The sequence below is a fragment of the Gymnoscopelus braueri genome (assembly GCF_963280865.1).
Source record: "Gymnoscopelus braueri genome assembly, chromosome: 13".
Taxonomy (NCBI): Eukaryota; Metazoa; Chordata; class Actinopteri; order Myctophiformes; family Myctophidae; genus Gymnoscopelus; species Gymnoscopelus braueri.
Window position 1 is genome coordinate 6,489,131 of NC_137615.1, and position 17,354 is coordinate 6,506,484.

At 41.5% G+C, this 17,354-nt stretch overlaps 1 protein-coding gene across 1 annotated transcript in view; it reads right to left on the reverse strand.

Moving 5' to 3' along the window:
- LOC308099369 (beta-1,3-galactosyltransferase 2-like) overlaps positions 1 to 13,964 on the reverse strand; it is a gene marked incomplete at both ends in the record, with an annotated part of 19,049 nt that extends 5,085 nt beyond the window's left edge. The window contains 2 exons of the mRNA XM_080448113.1: positions 13,478 to 13,626; positions 13,838 to 13,964. Coding sequence (XP_080304239.1) covers positions 13,478 to 13,626; positions 13,838 to 13,964 — 276 coding nt within the window. The remainder of the gene's footprint in view (positions 1 to 13,477; positions 13,627 to 13,837) is intronic.
- Between the last annotated feature and the right edge of the window lie 3,390 nt (positions 13,965 to 17,354).

The following is a 17,354-nucleotide window of genomic DNA, read 5'->3' on the forward strand; positions in this document are numbered from 1 at the left end:
ACAGTCTGCTCCCGACATATCACAGTATCGATGGGAAATGAAGCGTCAGCTCGGCGGGGAAGACTTGGTTGTTCAAACACTGATTTCCAAAATTTAGATAACATTCATTGTTTATGAATAATTGAATGTTACAATTTCCAGCATGTCAAGTTATCTGTTGCCCTGTCTTTTGTCTTAACACTTTAACTGCCAGAGTATATACATTAATAAACTCATCCACAGCCAGTGATTTTTGTGTTGTATAACCTTTTCAAGTAGTCACAGCATATTTATCTCTAATATGATCGATCCCCTGATGGTTGCTAATCATGGAGGGTTTCACTGTGTGGTTTCACAAATGTCAACGAAGTCATCGCGACCTCGACATTTGTTGTCCTCCTTTGAAAATAACATGTCTCGGCCAAAAATACATAGTTAAAGGGCAAGACCACTTTGGTAGAGGTTTGGGTTGTGTAGTTACCTTGCCATGATGTAACTCCAAAGGTGGACAAGAAATCAAAAATAATTGCTCCATTGATAATTCAAAATATGCTCCTCATTGACTTACATTGTACGGTAAAACATCTCTCAAAGTCACTCTTTTAGCACGTAAAAAAACACAAATAAAGTTGATTCAGACAATATAGAACATCACCAAACCCAGTACTGTTTGTTTTTTTAATAAAAATGTTAACTTCCTGTTGATTTTGCTATTTTTATTAAGAAGAAAACCAGGACTGGATCCGTGGATCCGGATCCGGATCTTCGAATAGTAAAATCAGCAGGAAGTTGACATTTTTATTAAAAAAATAAACAGTACTGGGTTTGGTGATGTTCTATATTGTCTGAATTAGCTTTGATTGTGTTTGTTTACGTGCTAAAATAGTGACTTTGAGAGCTGTTTCAGCGTACAATGTAAGTCAATGAGGAGCATATTTTGAATTATCAATTTCTAATCAATGGAGCAATTATTTTTTATTTCTTGTCCACCTTTGGAGTTACATCATGGCAAGGTAAATACACAACCCAAACCTCTACCAAAGTGGTCTTGCCCTTTAAAAAGGAGCAGTAAATCTTCGGATCGCGTGTGAACAAACTTTTGTCCATTTTCCGTCATTGGCAGTGTGAGCCTTTGCAGAATCGGACGGGAATTCCCGTCCATGGCAATGAAAGAGTCTGCTTCTATTTGAAAGAAAATAAAGCCGACATTTACTTGGCAAGCGTCAACAACATTAACGGCGACCAGAGAAATGTCCGAAATGTAGGTTTGTTGCTGTTGTTTTGGTTTAGTCAAGGCTAGGGAGCTGAACAGGCTCAACAAAATCATCAAGAAGGCCAGCTCTGTGGTTGGCCTCCGCATGGAAGGGCTGCAGTCGGTCGCAGAGAGGAGGATTAGGGACAAACTCATTTCCATCCTGGCAAACCCCTCCCACCCACTCTATGGCGAGCTGCAGGATAGGGTGAGCACCTTCAGCCAGAGGCTCACTCTCCCCCCAAACATGCACACTGAGCGGTACAGACTCTCATTCATGCCAACTGCCATCACACTCTACAATGCTTAAGAACGCTCCCTAAATGCATGTGGTCGACCCTGGTCTATGTTGTGTCCATCTGTTTCGTTGTGTTTTGTTTGTCTGTTGTTTACTTATTTATTGTTACACTGTGCTGCTGTGACACCATAATTTCCCCTTGGGGATTAATAAAGTATTTCTCATCTCATCATCTCATCTAGTTGTTACACTATATATTTCACTTCTTAGAACTATACCTAGAGGGAGTAGGGAGTAGTGGATGAATGAATGAATGAATTTGGACACAGCCAATGACTCACTTAGAGATCAATTTAGTCTGCTGGCGTCCGTTGCACAGATATGAGTCAGTGTTGTGCGCTGAAGAAGGCTGCTGCGCGCAGGAAGATAATTGTCTTTGTAGTGGCTTTTAAAGTGTTCGCTCGTTAAGTGTTAATGACGTTGTGATGTCACCTGGGCTGCTGTGATTATCTGAGGGCTGTTGTGACCAGAGGTCCGCACAACGCACGCACATACACACACTTCTATCATCACTAGCTCTGTTTCCTAGGGACCGGTGGGTGTATGCACACACACAAACACACACACACACACACACACACACACACACACACACACACACACACACACACACACACACACACACACACACACACACACACACACACACACACACACACACACACACACACACACACACACACACACACGTTGCTCTCTCTGCAGTACTACACACATTGATCTCTCCAGCTCCATTTCCATCTCGCTTCCCTTTCTCCGTCTTCCACCTACTGTTCTGCTTTCCTGTTGTACACTCCCTTCCATCTGTATGTCAGACATACATACATGTAGCGTGCATTCTATTATACTCCCCCCCATTCTGCAAATACCACGTTACAATTTACAATTTAGCCATTTAGTAGATGCTCTTAATTCAGAGCGATTTACAGTAGGCACGAGGTAATACATCAAATGCATAGAAATAGTAATCTAGGATCATAGGTAAACCAAGAACCTATCATCAGTCTAAACAATAGAATATCAAAACATTTATAATCTGTACATTGAAATTATACAAACTATAGGATGCCAACAGGTCAACAAATGAACCAGGCATCTGTCTGATGACATGATATATAAATTACACGTTTCTACTAATGCATGCAGTACTGTACCATTCTTGTTATCGTGTATGTATTATTGTATTGATGTTGGTGGACCATGTCACACCAACATCAAGTTCAAGTTTATTATGTCCCAAGCTGAGTACTCAATGTTTTACTTAAGTAAAAGTATTGTAGTACTCCGTTACAAGTAAAAGTCCAGAATTCAAAATGTACTTGAGTAAAAGTACAAAAGTATTGTTATCAAAATGTACTTAAAGTGCCAAAAGTAAAAGTACTAATACAATGATTGAAAATAGCCTACGTATAAAATAAGGTTAAAGTGGTTAATGTATGTTTTATAATGTAATAATGTATATCTGCAAAGTAACTAGTAACTAACGTTTTCAAATGATTGTAGTGGAGTAAAAGTACAATATTTGCCTCTGAGATGTAGTGGAGTAGAAGTAAAAGTATAGACAACTGGAAATACTCCAGTAAAGTAAAAGTCCCTCAAAATACTTAAGTACAGTACTTGAGTAAATGTACTTTACACCACTGCATACACAAGACATAAACATAGACATGATCACATGATCCAGATAATAGTAGCTACCTCCTCCTGCTTCCATTATTGATGGCACGAATGGAAGTAGGTACACATGAAAAATTTTACCTATTTTTAGTTGCAGGGGTCTTTAACCTTTGGCCGGTAGGCAAGAATTCATATTCAGGATTTAGGGGATGAGAGCTGTCCGCTCTAATAGATGACGCTTTCCTAAGCACCTGCTGGTCACATACAGTATATATGACTCAGACAGCTGAATTGTACCCCCACAATCTTGCCAGCCCCCCTCACAACACCGTTAAGGGCATTCTTCTGTCTAACACCAAGACTTTTTTTCTATCGATTAGTCACCCCATGGAGACTTGAATTCATTCATGGAATATTTTTTTTTTGCATTATACGCCAATAGTTTGATGACCAGTGTGCCGAAGGAGTCTCTTTGTGTCTCCTACCGGAACCGCTGCCGGTCATGAAATTATTAGCCTGAGGCTACGAGCTCAATCCATGGTCTTGAAGGGCGGACCCAAACACAGCCGCCCGGATTTGTGCGTGGCTTCCTATTGCTTCACCAATCTATGTCCCCGCCTCCCCTCCCCCCCTCGGCCTGTGCACGGAGCACGCTGACGTCACCAAATTTAGAGCGACGCCCCTCTGCACTCTGATTGGTTAGGAGATAACAAGGTCCAAGACCATCGTTCCTGCATGGCTCCCCCAGGCTTTTTTTCTTTTGTAACAAAAAAAAAAGCCTGGGTTTCCGAGGCTATGAAATTATTGGCCTAGGAATGCGACAAAAACAAATACATATCTATGAATTCAAGTCTCTATGGGGTGACTAATCATTTTGGGGGTGAACTCCCATTTAATCCCTTTAAACAGAACATTTCACTGTTTGTACGTGAGCGACAAATACATCCCTCTCGATTATCGTGATTCTGTTCTCTGCCGCTTTATCCCTCCCTCCCTCCGTCCTTCTCTCCCTCTCTCTCTCCCTCTGTGTTGCACTAAATAATCTCTCTCTCTCTCTCTCTCTCTCTCTCTCTCTCTCTCTCTCTCTCTCTCTCTCTCTCTCTCTCTCTCTCTCTCAGGCACTCTTCTGTTCAAGCTGCCCTTTCACCCTCCACCCTGGAGAGAGAGAGAGAGACTGATTTACAGCCGGGTGCCTTAAGGCCGGTGCCAGCCAGGAGCCAGACATCCATCCATCCAGGTTGCTGTTACCTTCATGGCTTTATGTTTCACCCAGGCTCGAGGTACAGATGAAGGTTTGTAGGGTACAGTACTATAGCAGCTCCTCAGAGAGAAGCACCTCCTCTGTAGAAAGATGAGTTGTGTTAGAAACACGGAGGCGTTTGTTTCATGTCAGTCGTAAAAAGAAAAGGTTGGGTTCAGATCAGATTAGATGGGTTGTGCTACCTGGCAGATGCTGCAGTGCTTCCATCACGATGTGAAGTCTTCACACTGCTGTTATAACCCATTAAGACCGGGAACGCATCTGTGTCGTTTTAAGATTTATTTGGCTATTAAAAAAATAGCAGATCTACAAGCTCATAGCACGGCACAGAGTGCCGCGCTATGAGCTTGTAGATCTGCTTCTTTTTTTTTTATCGTGAACATTTGTGCAAATCTTTGAATATATATTCTACAAACTGTTTTTTTTAAAAACCTTTCATGTTGCTATATCAGTGGTGCTCCAACTTCTCCATGTCAAGGACCACCCAAAATGGTATGTATTTGGCCGCGGGACCCCCCATCTCAAAATGTGTTGTCCCAGGGACCCCCCAGAAGCACAGATCGGAGTTAAAATGTTCGCTTTAAAACAAATTATATTATATTCAAAGATTTGCACAAATTGTTCAAGATTTTAAAAAAAAATTGCAGATCTACAAGCTCATAGCGTGGCACTCGGTGCCGCGCTATGAGCTTGTATATCTGCTATTTTTGAATAGCCAAAGAAATCAAAAAATGACACACAGATCCGTTCCCAGTCTTAATGGGATAAAGGTACAATTGAAACTTAACGCTGTTTTCAGTGAGAATTAGGTCTGCAACTGTCGTTATTTTCTTAGCCATTATTCTATCGACTCGGTCACAAAACAAACCAGCTAACAAAAACATGAGAACGAGTGTTCAAGATTTTGTCTGCATGGTAACCATCTGTTACAAGTAAAAGTCCATAATGCAAAATTTACTTGAGTAAAAGTACAAAAGTGTTGGTATCAAAATTTACTTAAAGTACCAAAAGTAAAAGTACTCATTTTGCAGAATGTCCCATTTCAAGTTTTCAAATGTCTAAATATCTTTTGAAAATAGCAGATCTACAAGCTCACAATGCGTCGCGACGCATTTTGAGCTTGTAGATCGGCTATTTTCAAATGGCCAAAATGTAAATATGGCTGAAGTGGTTAATGCGTGTTTTGTAATAATAATCAAAATCTACAAAGTAACTAGTAACTAAAGTTTTCAAATAAATGTAGTGGAGTAAAAGTACAATATTTGCGTCCCAGATGTAGTGGAGTAGAAGTAAACGTATTGGAAATTGGAAATACTCAAGTAAAGCACATGTACTTAGTTACTTTCCACCACTGGCTGTACTGTATTATTGTGTTCGCACAATTCTGTGGAACAGGTCCCAACAATATGTCCTCGCTTGTACTCCTACTGTATGAGTAAGTGACAAATAAAACCCTTCTTGATTCTTGTCCTCCGCTCCACACAGCCCAGGAAGCACCTTTTATTCTTCCAGCGAGTGAGGCGTTAAGCCGGAGACAATGGTTTTAATGGGATTAATAAAAAGGGCATCTGAGGCGGCTGCCACGGATCACAAAGCCCTCAAACACACTCACACACAGCCAGAGACACAGAGGAGAGACAGACCAACACCAGATGAGTTCACCAACATGCTCACTGTCGGCCTGGAAACCTTGTATGTCCAGAAGAGTTACGTTTAAGGAAATAATTTGTATTGCTGTCAACAATGAGTTAAAAAAACATACAAAGTTGAAATATGGAGATACAAGGTTTCTGCCCCACAGCGACCGATATGCTGACGGTATATATACTGTAGATATCTTACAGTACATCCGGTCTAAGTAAGCAGCACTGAGAGCCGGGGACCCCCGTCTGTACTACTCGGTGGAGAGGGGCCACAGGGAGACACATGGTGGTCCTGGGGTCCGTGTTCGTGGGGGGGGGGGGTTCCTCCTGAACTGGAAACCCAATTACCCCTTGCATTTCACTCAGGCTTAATCCATTGAGACCGGGAACGCATCTGTGTCATTTTGAAGATTTCATTTGGCTATTCAGAAATAGCAGATATACAAGCTCATAGCACGGCACTCTGTGAGCTTGTAGATCTGCTATTTTTTTTATAAATCGTGAAAAGGAGTGCAAATATATAATATTTTAAAGCGAACATTTGTCAAATATTTTGTTCCAGGGACCCCCCCCCCCCCCCCCCCCAGAGGCAAAGATTTGAGTTACAAATGTTCGCTTTAATAAGTACACATTTACAAGATTTGCAAAAAAAATCTAAAAATAGCAGATCTACAAGCTTGTATATAGATCTGCTAATTTTTTGAATAGCCAAAGAAATTTAAAAAATTACACAGATGCGTGTCCCGGTCTTAGCGAGTTAATTAGGCTTGTCTGATGTTGCGGGCGGATTCATTATGTTGCTAATTAAGTCCCCTATCAGCCCCCACAGTAATAATGGTTTTATAGCACATCAAAAAACTCAAACCCCCACCACTCGCAGACAAGATTGCACATGGATATCTGCCGGCGATCTCTCCTCCTCTCCTCCCTCCCTTCTCCCTCCAACTCCCCTCCCTCTCTCTCCTCTTTGCCGGCGCGGGGCGGTGACGGGGAGGTCGGTTTCTCCTTCAAGAGAAGTATACTCAGATTTATTTACTCGAGTAAAAAAAAAGCAGCAATAATACCACCAGCGTAGAAGAAACTCTCTTACGAGTAAAAGTTATACTTGAGTAAAATGTACTGATATAGTTCCTTTCCACCACTGAGGAGGGGTTGTTCACATCGAGGGGTGGGGGTGTGTGTGGGGGGGGGGGGTCTTGAGGATTGGGTTGGACGTCATCTTCTCAGCTGACTGATAGGAGATGAATAGACGGGACTTCAATGGCTCTCATCGTCTCTCCGCCGCGAGACGCTCCGCCGTCCCGGAGATAGAGCTCCTCCCACTGAGTTGTTTAAAACGTCCTCGATGACGCACACTGCTGGGTTACACGCACACGCACACATGCACACGCGCGCGCGCGCACACACACACACACACACACACACACACACACACACACACACACACACACGCACACACACATAAAAATAGACTGAGAAGAGATGTGATACGAAAATAGATTGTTTTAGATTGTGTCTAATGTGTGTTTACTATATTCGTCATGAGTTATGCCTGGTTCATTTATTTTCTTTTGATTTTTGTTTAAATTCATTCTAATGTGTTGTTTCTGATTATTGTTACATTAATACATGTAAAAAAAATCTTGATTTTGTATGTACTTTTGGTACTTTTGGTATGCGGTCAGGTTTAGGCCTGGCTCAGGGAAGAGGATGCCCCTGCCATGCATATCCACCATCGGAATAGTATTGGTTCTTTAATTATTTCATTTGTGCTTGTCAATCACACACACATTTTGTATTACAATACTTGTGAGGACATGAAAAGTTTGGGACGGCAATCTTATGAACGGATGACGTCGAAAAGGCCGAAAATAATTTGTTATGAATCGGGTAAAAGATGCTAACCTGAATATTGTCCTATAATTGTATAAGCCTAATTGAAAATCATAACCACATTTTATCCGTAAAACAACCATTTCTCTCGTGAGGATAGATATTTCTCAAATTCTACAGGCACATTTGGCCCTCACAAGTATGGTAATACAAGTACAACACACACACACACACACACACACACACACACACACACACACACACACACACACACACACACACACACACACACACACACAGAAAACAGGAGATGTTCATTGATGAGTTCAGTGCGGCGCGTGGCATGGCTTCCTCCCTCTCCATCCGCCCAGTGGGGAGCAGTGGATCCATGTAGAGATCAAATAGAGTTATAGACCCTCAGAGAGACACACCACTCCTCCAGTTTGTAGGAGAAAAAACATTCACTGAGGTTGACTGCAGAATAGCATGTTATCTATCTAGAAATGCACAAAATGATCTGTCTGTCTGTCTGTCTGTCTGTGTCCCATATGGAGAACTCTGATGTCACCGATATGATGTCACGTCATAGTACTGATGTCATAGACAAGCACCATGATAATGGGTACTGTGCGGGTACAGCGGGTACTCTGACCGTGGGTACGACGGGTACAACAGGTATATTGCATAAGTGGAGAGAGGCACGCGCTCGTTCCCATCGGGCATCGATCGCCCTAGTTGTGAGAAATATGTGGATTCAGATATGACGGTTCTAATATATTCAATATCCCACTAATTCAAAAAAAATCTGGTGTGTTTTCAAAAGCAAAACACAATTTTACGCATCGGCGCATATTTATATATTTAAGATTCTTATTTGTTTTGCCAATTAATGTTGGGCCCTAACAGGTTTTTATATCGCTTTCTTCTACCCCCAGATACGTGGAACTATGTGCATTTGTTCCATATTTCATTAACTTTGTCTGGGTTCATGAATATGAATAAGTAGATATAAACCAGTCAAATATTTAGAGGAATGTACCACAATGTATGCTTGGATTGAAATTCTGCTAACATGCATAATCCTGCTTCCAGAATAATTTCTACAAATCTGAAAAAAAAGTGAAAAGAGCATTTTATACTTTATACCGTCATACAACGGTGTTTTGCAAAAAAATAGCACATCTGCATGCTCGCAGATCACTATTTTAACTCTTTTCACGTCAATCACCATTATAATCATTATTGATTTAGTCAATTATAAAATTAATTGATTCATTGAAAAATGTAAAAAGATATTATGGGGCGGTAGTGGCTCAGGGGTAGAGTGGCCGGGTAGTGAACTGGAAACCGCAAGGTTCCCAGTGCGATCCCGGGTTCCCCCAGAGTTAAGGTCCTTACACACCGGGGCGATTTTTTCGTGCGAATAATACGCTTTTTTTTAAAACCTTATAAAGTCAATGCAAGCATACATGGCGCGAAAAAGAGGAAAAGCGAAGCGAAAAAGCGTCTTTTAATTATTCGGAACGAGTCCGAATTTTGCGTATATTCGCACATTCGCCGGTGTGTAACCGCCTTTAGTGTTGAAGTAGCCTGAGGCTACAAGCTCAATCCATGGTCTTGAAGGGCGGACCCAAACACAGCCGCCCGGATTTGTGCGTGGCTTCCTATTGCTTCACCAATCTATGTCCCCGCCTCCCCTCCCCTCCCCCCCTCGGCCTGTGCACGGAGCACGCTGACGTCACCAAATTTAGAGCGACGCCCCTCTGCACTCTGATTGGTTAGGAGATAACAAGGTCCAAGACCATCGTTCCTGCATGGCTCCCCCAGGCTTTTTTTTCTTTTGTAACAAAAAAAAAAGCCTGGGTTTCCGAGGCTAGTGTTGAAGTGTCCTTGAGCAAGACACTGGACCCCTAATTGTTCCCGATGAGCAGGTTGGTGCCTTGCATGGTTTCCTTATCCATCGGTGTGTGAATGGGTGAATGTAATGCACAATCTATGTAAAGCGCTTTGGATAAAAGCGCTATATAAATGCACCATTTACCTTTTTACCATTATATAAAAAAAAACACCCTTCTCGATGATTTGATTGATCGAAAAGGTTAATGGTAAATAGTGCATTTAACGTCTATAAGGAGGTTGCAGTGGTTACTGTATGTTTTGTAATCATAATACACCCCCCACTGTCAGTCAGTGGGGGATGTCGAGTGGGACATTATCACGTTTTATCAGACCATTGAATGGGCGAGTAGGCGACATACTGACCTACAGTGGTGGAAAGTAACTAAGTACATTTACTTAAGTACTGTACTTAAGTACAATTTTGAGGTATTTGTACTTTACTTGAGTATTTCCAATTTCCAATACTTTTACTTCTACTCCACTACACCTCAGAGGCAAATTTTGTACTTTTACTCCACTACAATTACTTGAAAACTTTAGTTGCTAGTTACTTTTCAGATATAAACTATGATATAATGAAACATACATTAACCACTTTAGCCCTATTTTATACCTAGGCTATTTGAAAATAGCAGATCTACAAGCTCACAACGCGTCGCATCGCGACGCGTTGTGAGCTTGTAGATCGGCTATTTTCAAATATTTAGTACTTTTACTTTTGGTACTTTAAGTACATTTTGATGCCAATACTTTTGTACTTTTACTCAAGTAAATTTTTAATTCTGGACTTTTACTTGTAACAGAGTATTTTTATATTGCAGTATTGGTACTTTTACTTAAGTAAAGAATTTGAGTACTTTTTCCACCACTGCAGTGACCTACCCGCGATTTATCATTAAATTCATTGGGCGTAATCAGGAGATACTGACCTACCCGGAGGCAGAGCAGTCCCCACAACATGATTTACCATTCTGTGCCTGCATGTCGGTACATAACTCCAACGGCGCTGAGTAGGCTCAAGCGAGCGTCGCAACGTTCGGGACGGCAACTCGCTCGCTTTAGCTCGCTTGGTGGTCTCTCTCTCTCTCTCTCTCTCTCTCTCTCTCTCTCTCTCTCTCTCTCTCTCTCTCTCTCTCTCTGCTCCGGGGCAGTGGAGGCCAAGTGCTCCATTTGTTCCAGCATCAGAGAGGCTCCTGTACGCCACAAATGGAAAAATACTCAATCGTCCGCTTTGTTTGCCGGGTTAACATGTGACATTTACATGAGCAGAAAATCAATTTGGAGCCCGGCTATGAATCACTGTCAATATTAATATATCCCACACATTCTGCAAGAGCACCATTAACCCATTAAGACCGGGTTTTAGATTTTAACCACTTTTTTGGGCTATTCAAAAATAGCAGATATACAAGCCGACAGAGCGGCACCAAGTGCCGCGCTGTGAGCTTGTAGATCTGCTATTTATTTGAAAAATCATGAACATGTGTGCAAATCTTAAATATATATATATTTTAAAGCGAACATTTTTAACTTAAATCTTTGCTTCAAGGGATTCTACAAATAATGTCTTCTAAATCCTATGTTGCTAAAATCAGTGGTTCTCAAACTGTCAAGGACCCCCAAAATGATATGTATTTTGCCACGGACCCCCATCTCAAGATATGTTGTTCCAGGGACCCCCACCAGAAGCAAAGATTTTAGTTAAAAATGTTTGCTTTAAAAAAAAATATATATATTCAAAGATTTGCACAAATGTTCAAGATAAAAAAAAAAAAATAGCAGATCTACAAGCTCATAGCGCGGCACTCGGTGCCGCGCTATGAGCTTGTAGATCTGCTATTTTTGAATAGCCCAAAGAAATCTAAAAAAAATGACACAGATGCGTTCCTGGTCTTAAGGGGTTAAGACCACGCAGTGAGCACCATGCAGTCATATAACCGCTCGCCAGAGGCTAGACTGCAGGCTCTGCCATGCACAGCAATGCAAAGAAATACATTAAATACAATGTATTTTCCATTTTACTTTTTATTTATTTACAGGAATGTGATTGACCTACATTCAATTCAGGACAGCATTCAGAACATAATGTTGCTGTCAGGCAGAAACCTCTTATCTCCATATTTTAATGTTTTTTTCCCCATAAATTAATGCCCTATTTGATTATGCTACAGCGTCACACAAAAGTAAAAAAAAATAGGGCTAACATGGTTAATGTGATGTTTTATAATATAATAATTTATATCTGCAAAGTAACTAGTAACTAAAGTTTTCAAATAATTGTAGTGGAGTAAAAGTACAATATTTGCCTCGGAGATGTAGTGGAGTAGAAGTCAAAGTATAGACAATTGGAAATACTCCAATAAAGTAAAAGTACCTCAAAATTGTACTTAAAGTACAGTACTTGAGTAAATGTACTTAGTTACTTTACACCACTGGTTACCACTCTGCGCGTGTGCATAATAACAAGACTGGAATGCAAAGATTGTCGAAGTTAATTAGGATGGGTTTTGTGATCTGATCTAAAAACATATGGGATGTCCATTATATCCTGGTTCTCAACGATCCCCCCCCCCCCCAGCGGTCCTTGAGGGGGTTCCGGGGGGGGGGGTCCTCAGCTAAAAGGATTCAGATGTAGGAACCAAAGCCACAGGAGGTAGAGCGGCCGCTTAAACGGCGGAATGTTCCTGGTTTGACTCTCCCTGGGCTCCCTGTGTCGAAGTGTCCTTGAGCAAGACACTGAAAACCTAACTGCTTCCAGAGCAGGAGGTTGGTGCCTTGCATGGTATCATCTGCCATTGGGGTGTGTGTGTGTTTCCAGTGTTTCCACAATTCCACCTGTGTCCTCTGTCCCCTAGCCTATCCCAGTGTTGATTATCTGTTGAGTTCACCTGTGTCTAGTTGGTCCTTGTCTATCTATGCCCCTGTGTGTTTAGTCCCTTGTCAGTTCGTGGTCGTATTTGAAGTGGTTAGTTCTTGTCCCATGTCGTCACCTTGCTAAACTAATGGCCTAAGTCATTGTTTTAAGTTTTTTTGAAAAAATAAAAAACTGATCCAAAAACAAACTATATGATATTTCTTAATAATTTCACCCAAAACGTTTATAACAAATTATGACTTTTAAAATTAAAATAACACTGTCTGTCAGTTATGTAACATAAGAGATTTAAATAGAGTTAAATCTGACTTAGGCCAAATTATGTACTGATTTAGGCATATTTTTGGCATTTTTTCTTTTGAAAAAAAATTGCCTATTTTGGCCTAAGTCACACTATGGAGTTAGGCCATTATACTAAAGGGGAAGGGAACAGCATGATCCTTTTCAATTAGGAGATAGGCGATTTTACCAGAGGTGGCCAGTGTCATGAGGAGCTGACTTAGGCACAAATATAATTTTCATCAAAAAATGACTTAGGCCATTAGTTAAGCAAGGTGACGATGTGTTTTCCAAGTCATTGATATTGTCTAGTGTATTCCTGTAAGTCCTTGATCCCTTGTGATTTCCCGGTGTGGGGTTTTTGAGAATAAAACCTCTTGCATATTCACTATCCTGCCTGTGCCTGATCGTTTTGCACCTCCCGAACCACGCCTTGACACTCCCCATATATATAACAGTGATTACTTGATCAGAATATAGAGCTATTTAAAAAAATATATATATATATCACTTACTGCACATTTTTAAAGAGGCATCTAACAGTCTCCATGTTTGTGGAAATCAGGTTGCCATGGTCACCAGATATTTCCAACTTCAAGGCCCACCTGGAGATGTGTAGAACTCCATATTTGGGCATGGCTGACATCATATTTGATGATGTGTGATTCAAGGAAGCGCTTGTCTTAAAGGCTATGCACAGAGTGTGAGGGACATCAGAGATCGCTTTACAAAGAGCAAGTGCGTAAATAAGTATTTTACCTATGGTTAACCCGTAAACATTCCTGAACCAGACATCGCTGTGTAAGTTATCAGATTCCCTGCACCTGGCCACTTCCCAGTTAACCGGTTTTGAGTGGTTAACACTCTCTTCTGTCATCTCAGGTGTGAGATCCCGCTGTACCCAGACTCAGGCCCTTCTGTTCAGAGTGTCCATACGTCCTCACGTCCGAGGTCTTCCTCCATAAACACACAAAGATGAGCCACAAAGACCCCTGCTGCCAAATGCTGGGGAAGGGATCGGTCCCCATTGCAGCGGGTCAGCAAATCGACACCTCTGTAACCAGCCATAAACAAGGAGAACCAGATGAACCAAGAACTTCCATGCATCGACCATTGACCAAGACTATAACTCAGCCAGGAGAGTTAAAGAAACATCAGCTCACGCACGCGGGAGAGAGACAACACAGATGTAATCTGTGTGACAAGAGTTTCAGTCATTTACGCAACATGAAGAGACACCAGCGTAGCCACTCTGGAGAGAAACTTTTCCACTGTCACCAGTGTGACAAAAGTTTCAGTCAGTTAGGTAACCTGAAGACACACCAGCTCGTCCACACTGGAGAAAAGCCTTTCCACTGTAACCAGTGTCCCAAGAGTTTCAGTCAGTTAGTTAACTTGAAGACACACCTGCATGTCCACACCGGGGAAAAACCTTTCCACTGTGACCAGTGTACCAGGAGTTTCAGTCACTTAGATAACTTGAAGGCACACCAGCGTATCCACACAGGGGAAAAACCTTACCACTGCAAGAAGTGTAACAAGAATTTCAGTCAGTTGGGTGATCTAAAAACACACCTGCGTATCCACACTGGAGAGAAACCTTTCCACTGCAAGCTGTGTGTCAAGAGTTTCGGTCAGCTAGGTAACCTGAGGTCACACCAGCGTAGCCACACAGGAGAGAAACCTTTCCAATGTACGCGGTGTGACAAGAGTTTCAGTGTGTCGAGCAACCTTAAGACACACCAGCGTATCCACACCGGAGAGAAACCTTTCCACTGCAGTCAGTGTGAAAAAGGTTTCAGTCACCTAGTTGATTTGACCAGGCACCAGCGCATCCACACTGGAGAGAAACCCTTCCACTGTAAACTGTGTGACAGGAGTTTCAGTCAGTTAGGTAGCTTGAAGGCACACCACCGTTTCCACACAGGAGAAAAACCCTTCCACTGTAAACTGTGTGACAAGAGTTTCAGTCAGTTAAGTAACCTAAAGTCACACCTGCGTCTCCACTCTGAAGAGAAAACATCTCCACTGTAAACGGAGTGATAAGAGTTTCGGTTAGCTCACCTGAAGACACACCAGCATGTCCACACTGGAGGAAAAAAAACGTAAACCGCAGAACTTTTCCCTTTTTGCGGTTTTTAAATATGTTTTGCCACAGAAGCAAATGTTTTCTACACTACACTTTTCTACACTTCTTTATGCGCTTTATGCGCTTTTTTTACCTCAGCTATTTGTCTTCCTGATCAGTCTTGGTCCCTAGTGAGGATGAGGTTGGTTCTCAAACTAGAGGTGGAAAGTACATTTACTCAAGTACTGTATTTTGTTTGTACAATTGTGTTTACTTTACTTGAGTATTTCTGTTTTTCAGTACTTTGACTCCACTACATCTTAGAAGCTAGTAGCCGTTTTACAACGGTTATTTGAAAAATAAGTTGTTACAAGTTACTTTGCATTACCAATCATATATTTAACATAGAATTAAGCCCTATTTTATACCTTCGCTATTCGAAAGATTTTGACAAATTTGTCCATTCCATAGTTGTGGGCAGTTGAGGGGTGGTTTTCTTTCTTTTCTTCCTTTTTTTCACGGAAGTGGACGTGGTGTTTATTTTTTTTTGTGATCGCGTGTTTTTGCTGCTTCTGTGCCTCTCAGGGACTCAAGATGGTTGGATTCATCTGTTTCCCCATTATAAAGCTCGTCCTCAGAAGGAAAATGGCACCGGCTATGAAATATTCAACAGTTTTGCTTTCCAAGCTGAAATGATTGTGTGAATCTGTTTTGCTTTGAAACTCAAAAGGTTCATGGGCTTCTTCCTACTTGCCTGCTTATGCTGCGTGTCATTTAGTGGAAGACTGTAATCTCGTAAGCTATATGTTCTTTGTAAGAAGCCGTTTTTTTATTTATATTTTTTTAAGAGTGTAAACCAGTCATAAAAAGTGAATGTGATGTGTTTTCAGCGGCTCCATCGCAGCGAGAAATCCAAGATTGTGTCAAATAAGAATAAATCCAGCACAATAGATCGACGCGCCGTGCTTACCGCGGACCATAACTGCGTGAAGAAATTGCCTGATAAAACTCAAACATATTCCCGGGAAGCACAGTAATAAAACAATATGCAGAATGCATCGGCTGTTGTTGACAATGTAATAATGCTGAATAAAATGATTTGACAGGGAGGAGGGCACGGGCACACAGTATAATACAGTATAGTATAGTATTATCGTTAGTGTCTGGCAGAAACCTTGTACCTCCATATTCTAACTTTCGTGAGCTTGTAGATCTTGTAGATAGATTTTTAACATTCTGATAGTGAACGTTGTTAAGTGTGTATGTGTGGGTTTTATAAATATACCAACGTAAAAAATGCTTGAGACTAAATAATCACTACATTGGATCACAGGCTTCTTAAAAGTAACAGGTTCGGACATACGAGGTTTCCGCCCGACTGCGAACGCTATATTTTGTTCCAGCCATGCATTGAAACTCAGTCCACGCTTGAGCAATAATAATAATCCAGCCATCTCACCCTCAGAGAGAGGAGGCGAGCCAACATAATACTGTATATATAAGTATCCGTGTGCCAAATCTGATAGAGCCGCAGTGAATCAAATGATAAGTGTATTACAGTCCATGAATTATTGAAACAGGCCAATACATGCCAGGCAAGATGACAGAGATAAATCAATCCAAATCATATTTTCCCCCAGATTTGAATTCCAAACAGTCGTTCCCTGTGTAAGCACAATCCGCCTGGCGTTTGGCTCGTATCAATCAGCGTTTTTTATTAGCGGCGGCCTAATCTTTCTGCGCGGACTTTGAATGGACATTAACCGCGTCGCAGGGGACGGAGAATATCTGCCACAGTCCTGCACCGTTAGTTATTCAGCTCGTTCCGCAGTCGTATTCATTTGTTTAAATCAGCCTTTAGATTCTCATTTTCTTATCCTGGGAAAGCCATTTTCATTGTAATGAATAGACTCTCTGGTCCAAACGGCTGGCAGATTATGTATCTGGAGAAGAAAGAATAGGGGAGACGGCGTGTAAAAGGAGTTTGAGGCCGACCAGCGGCTTTACGTTGGGGAGGCTGACAGGCTGAGGATACTTTCATGGATTTGTTTCAGTTTTCCTTTTTACAAAGTCTTTATCATTACCAGACTGACATTCATTCACCGTTCTATTCCTCAAAATCCTTAAAGCTACAATCCGGGACTTACAGTAAGCAAGGGCCGTCCACACCGAGCATTATAACTATAAATTAGGGAAGCACCGATATATCGGCAAACATATCGGTATCGGATGATATTTGCTGTTATCGGTCAATATCGGTATCGGCAAATAAAGCTGACATTAACCGATGGCAGTAGCCAATATGTATCTGTTGTTGATATGCATACATTTGCGCTGGCTATGTTGGTGT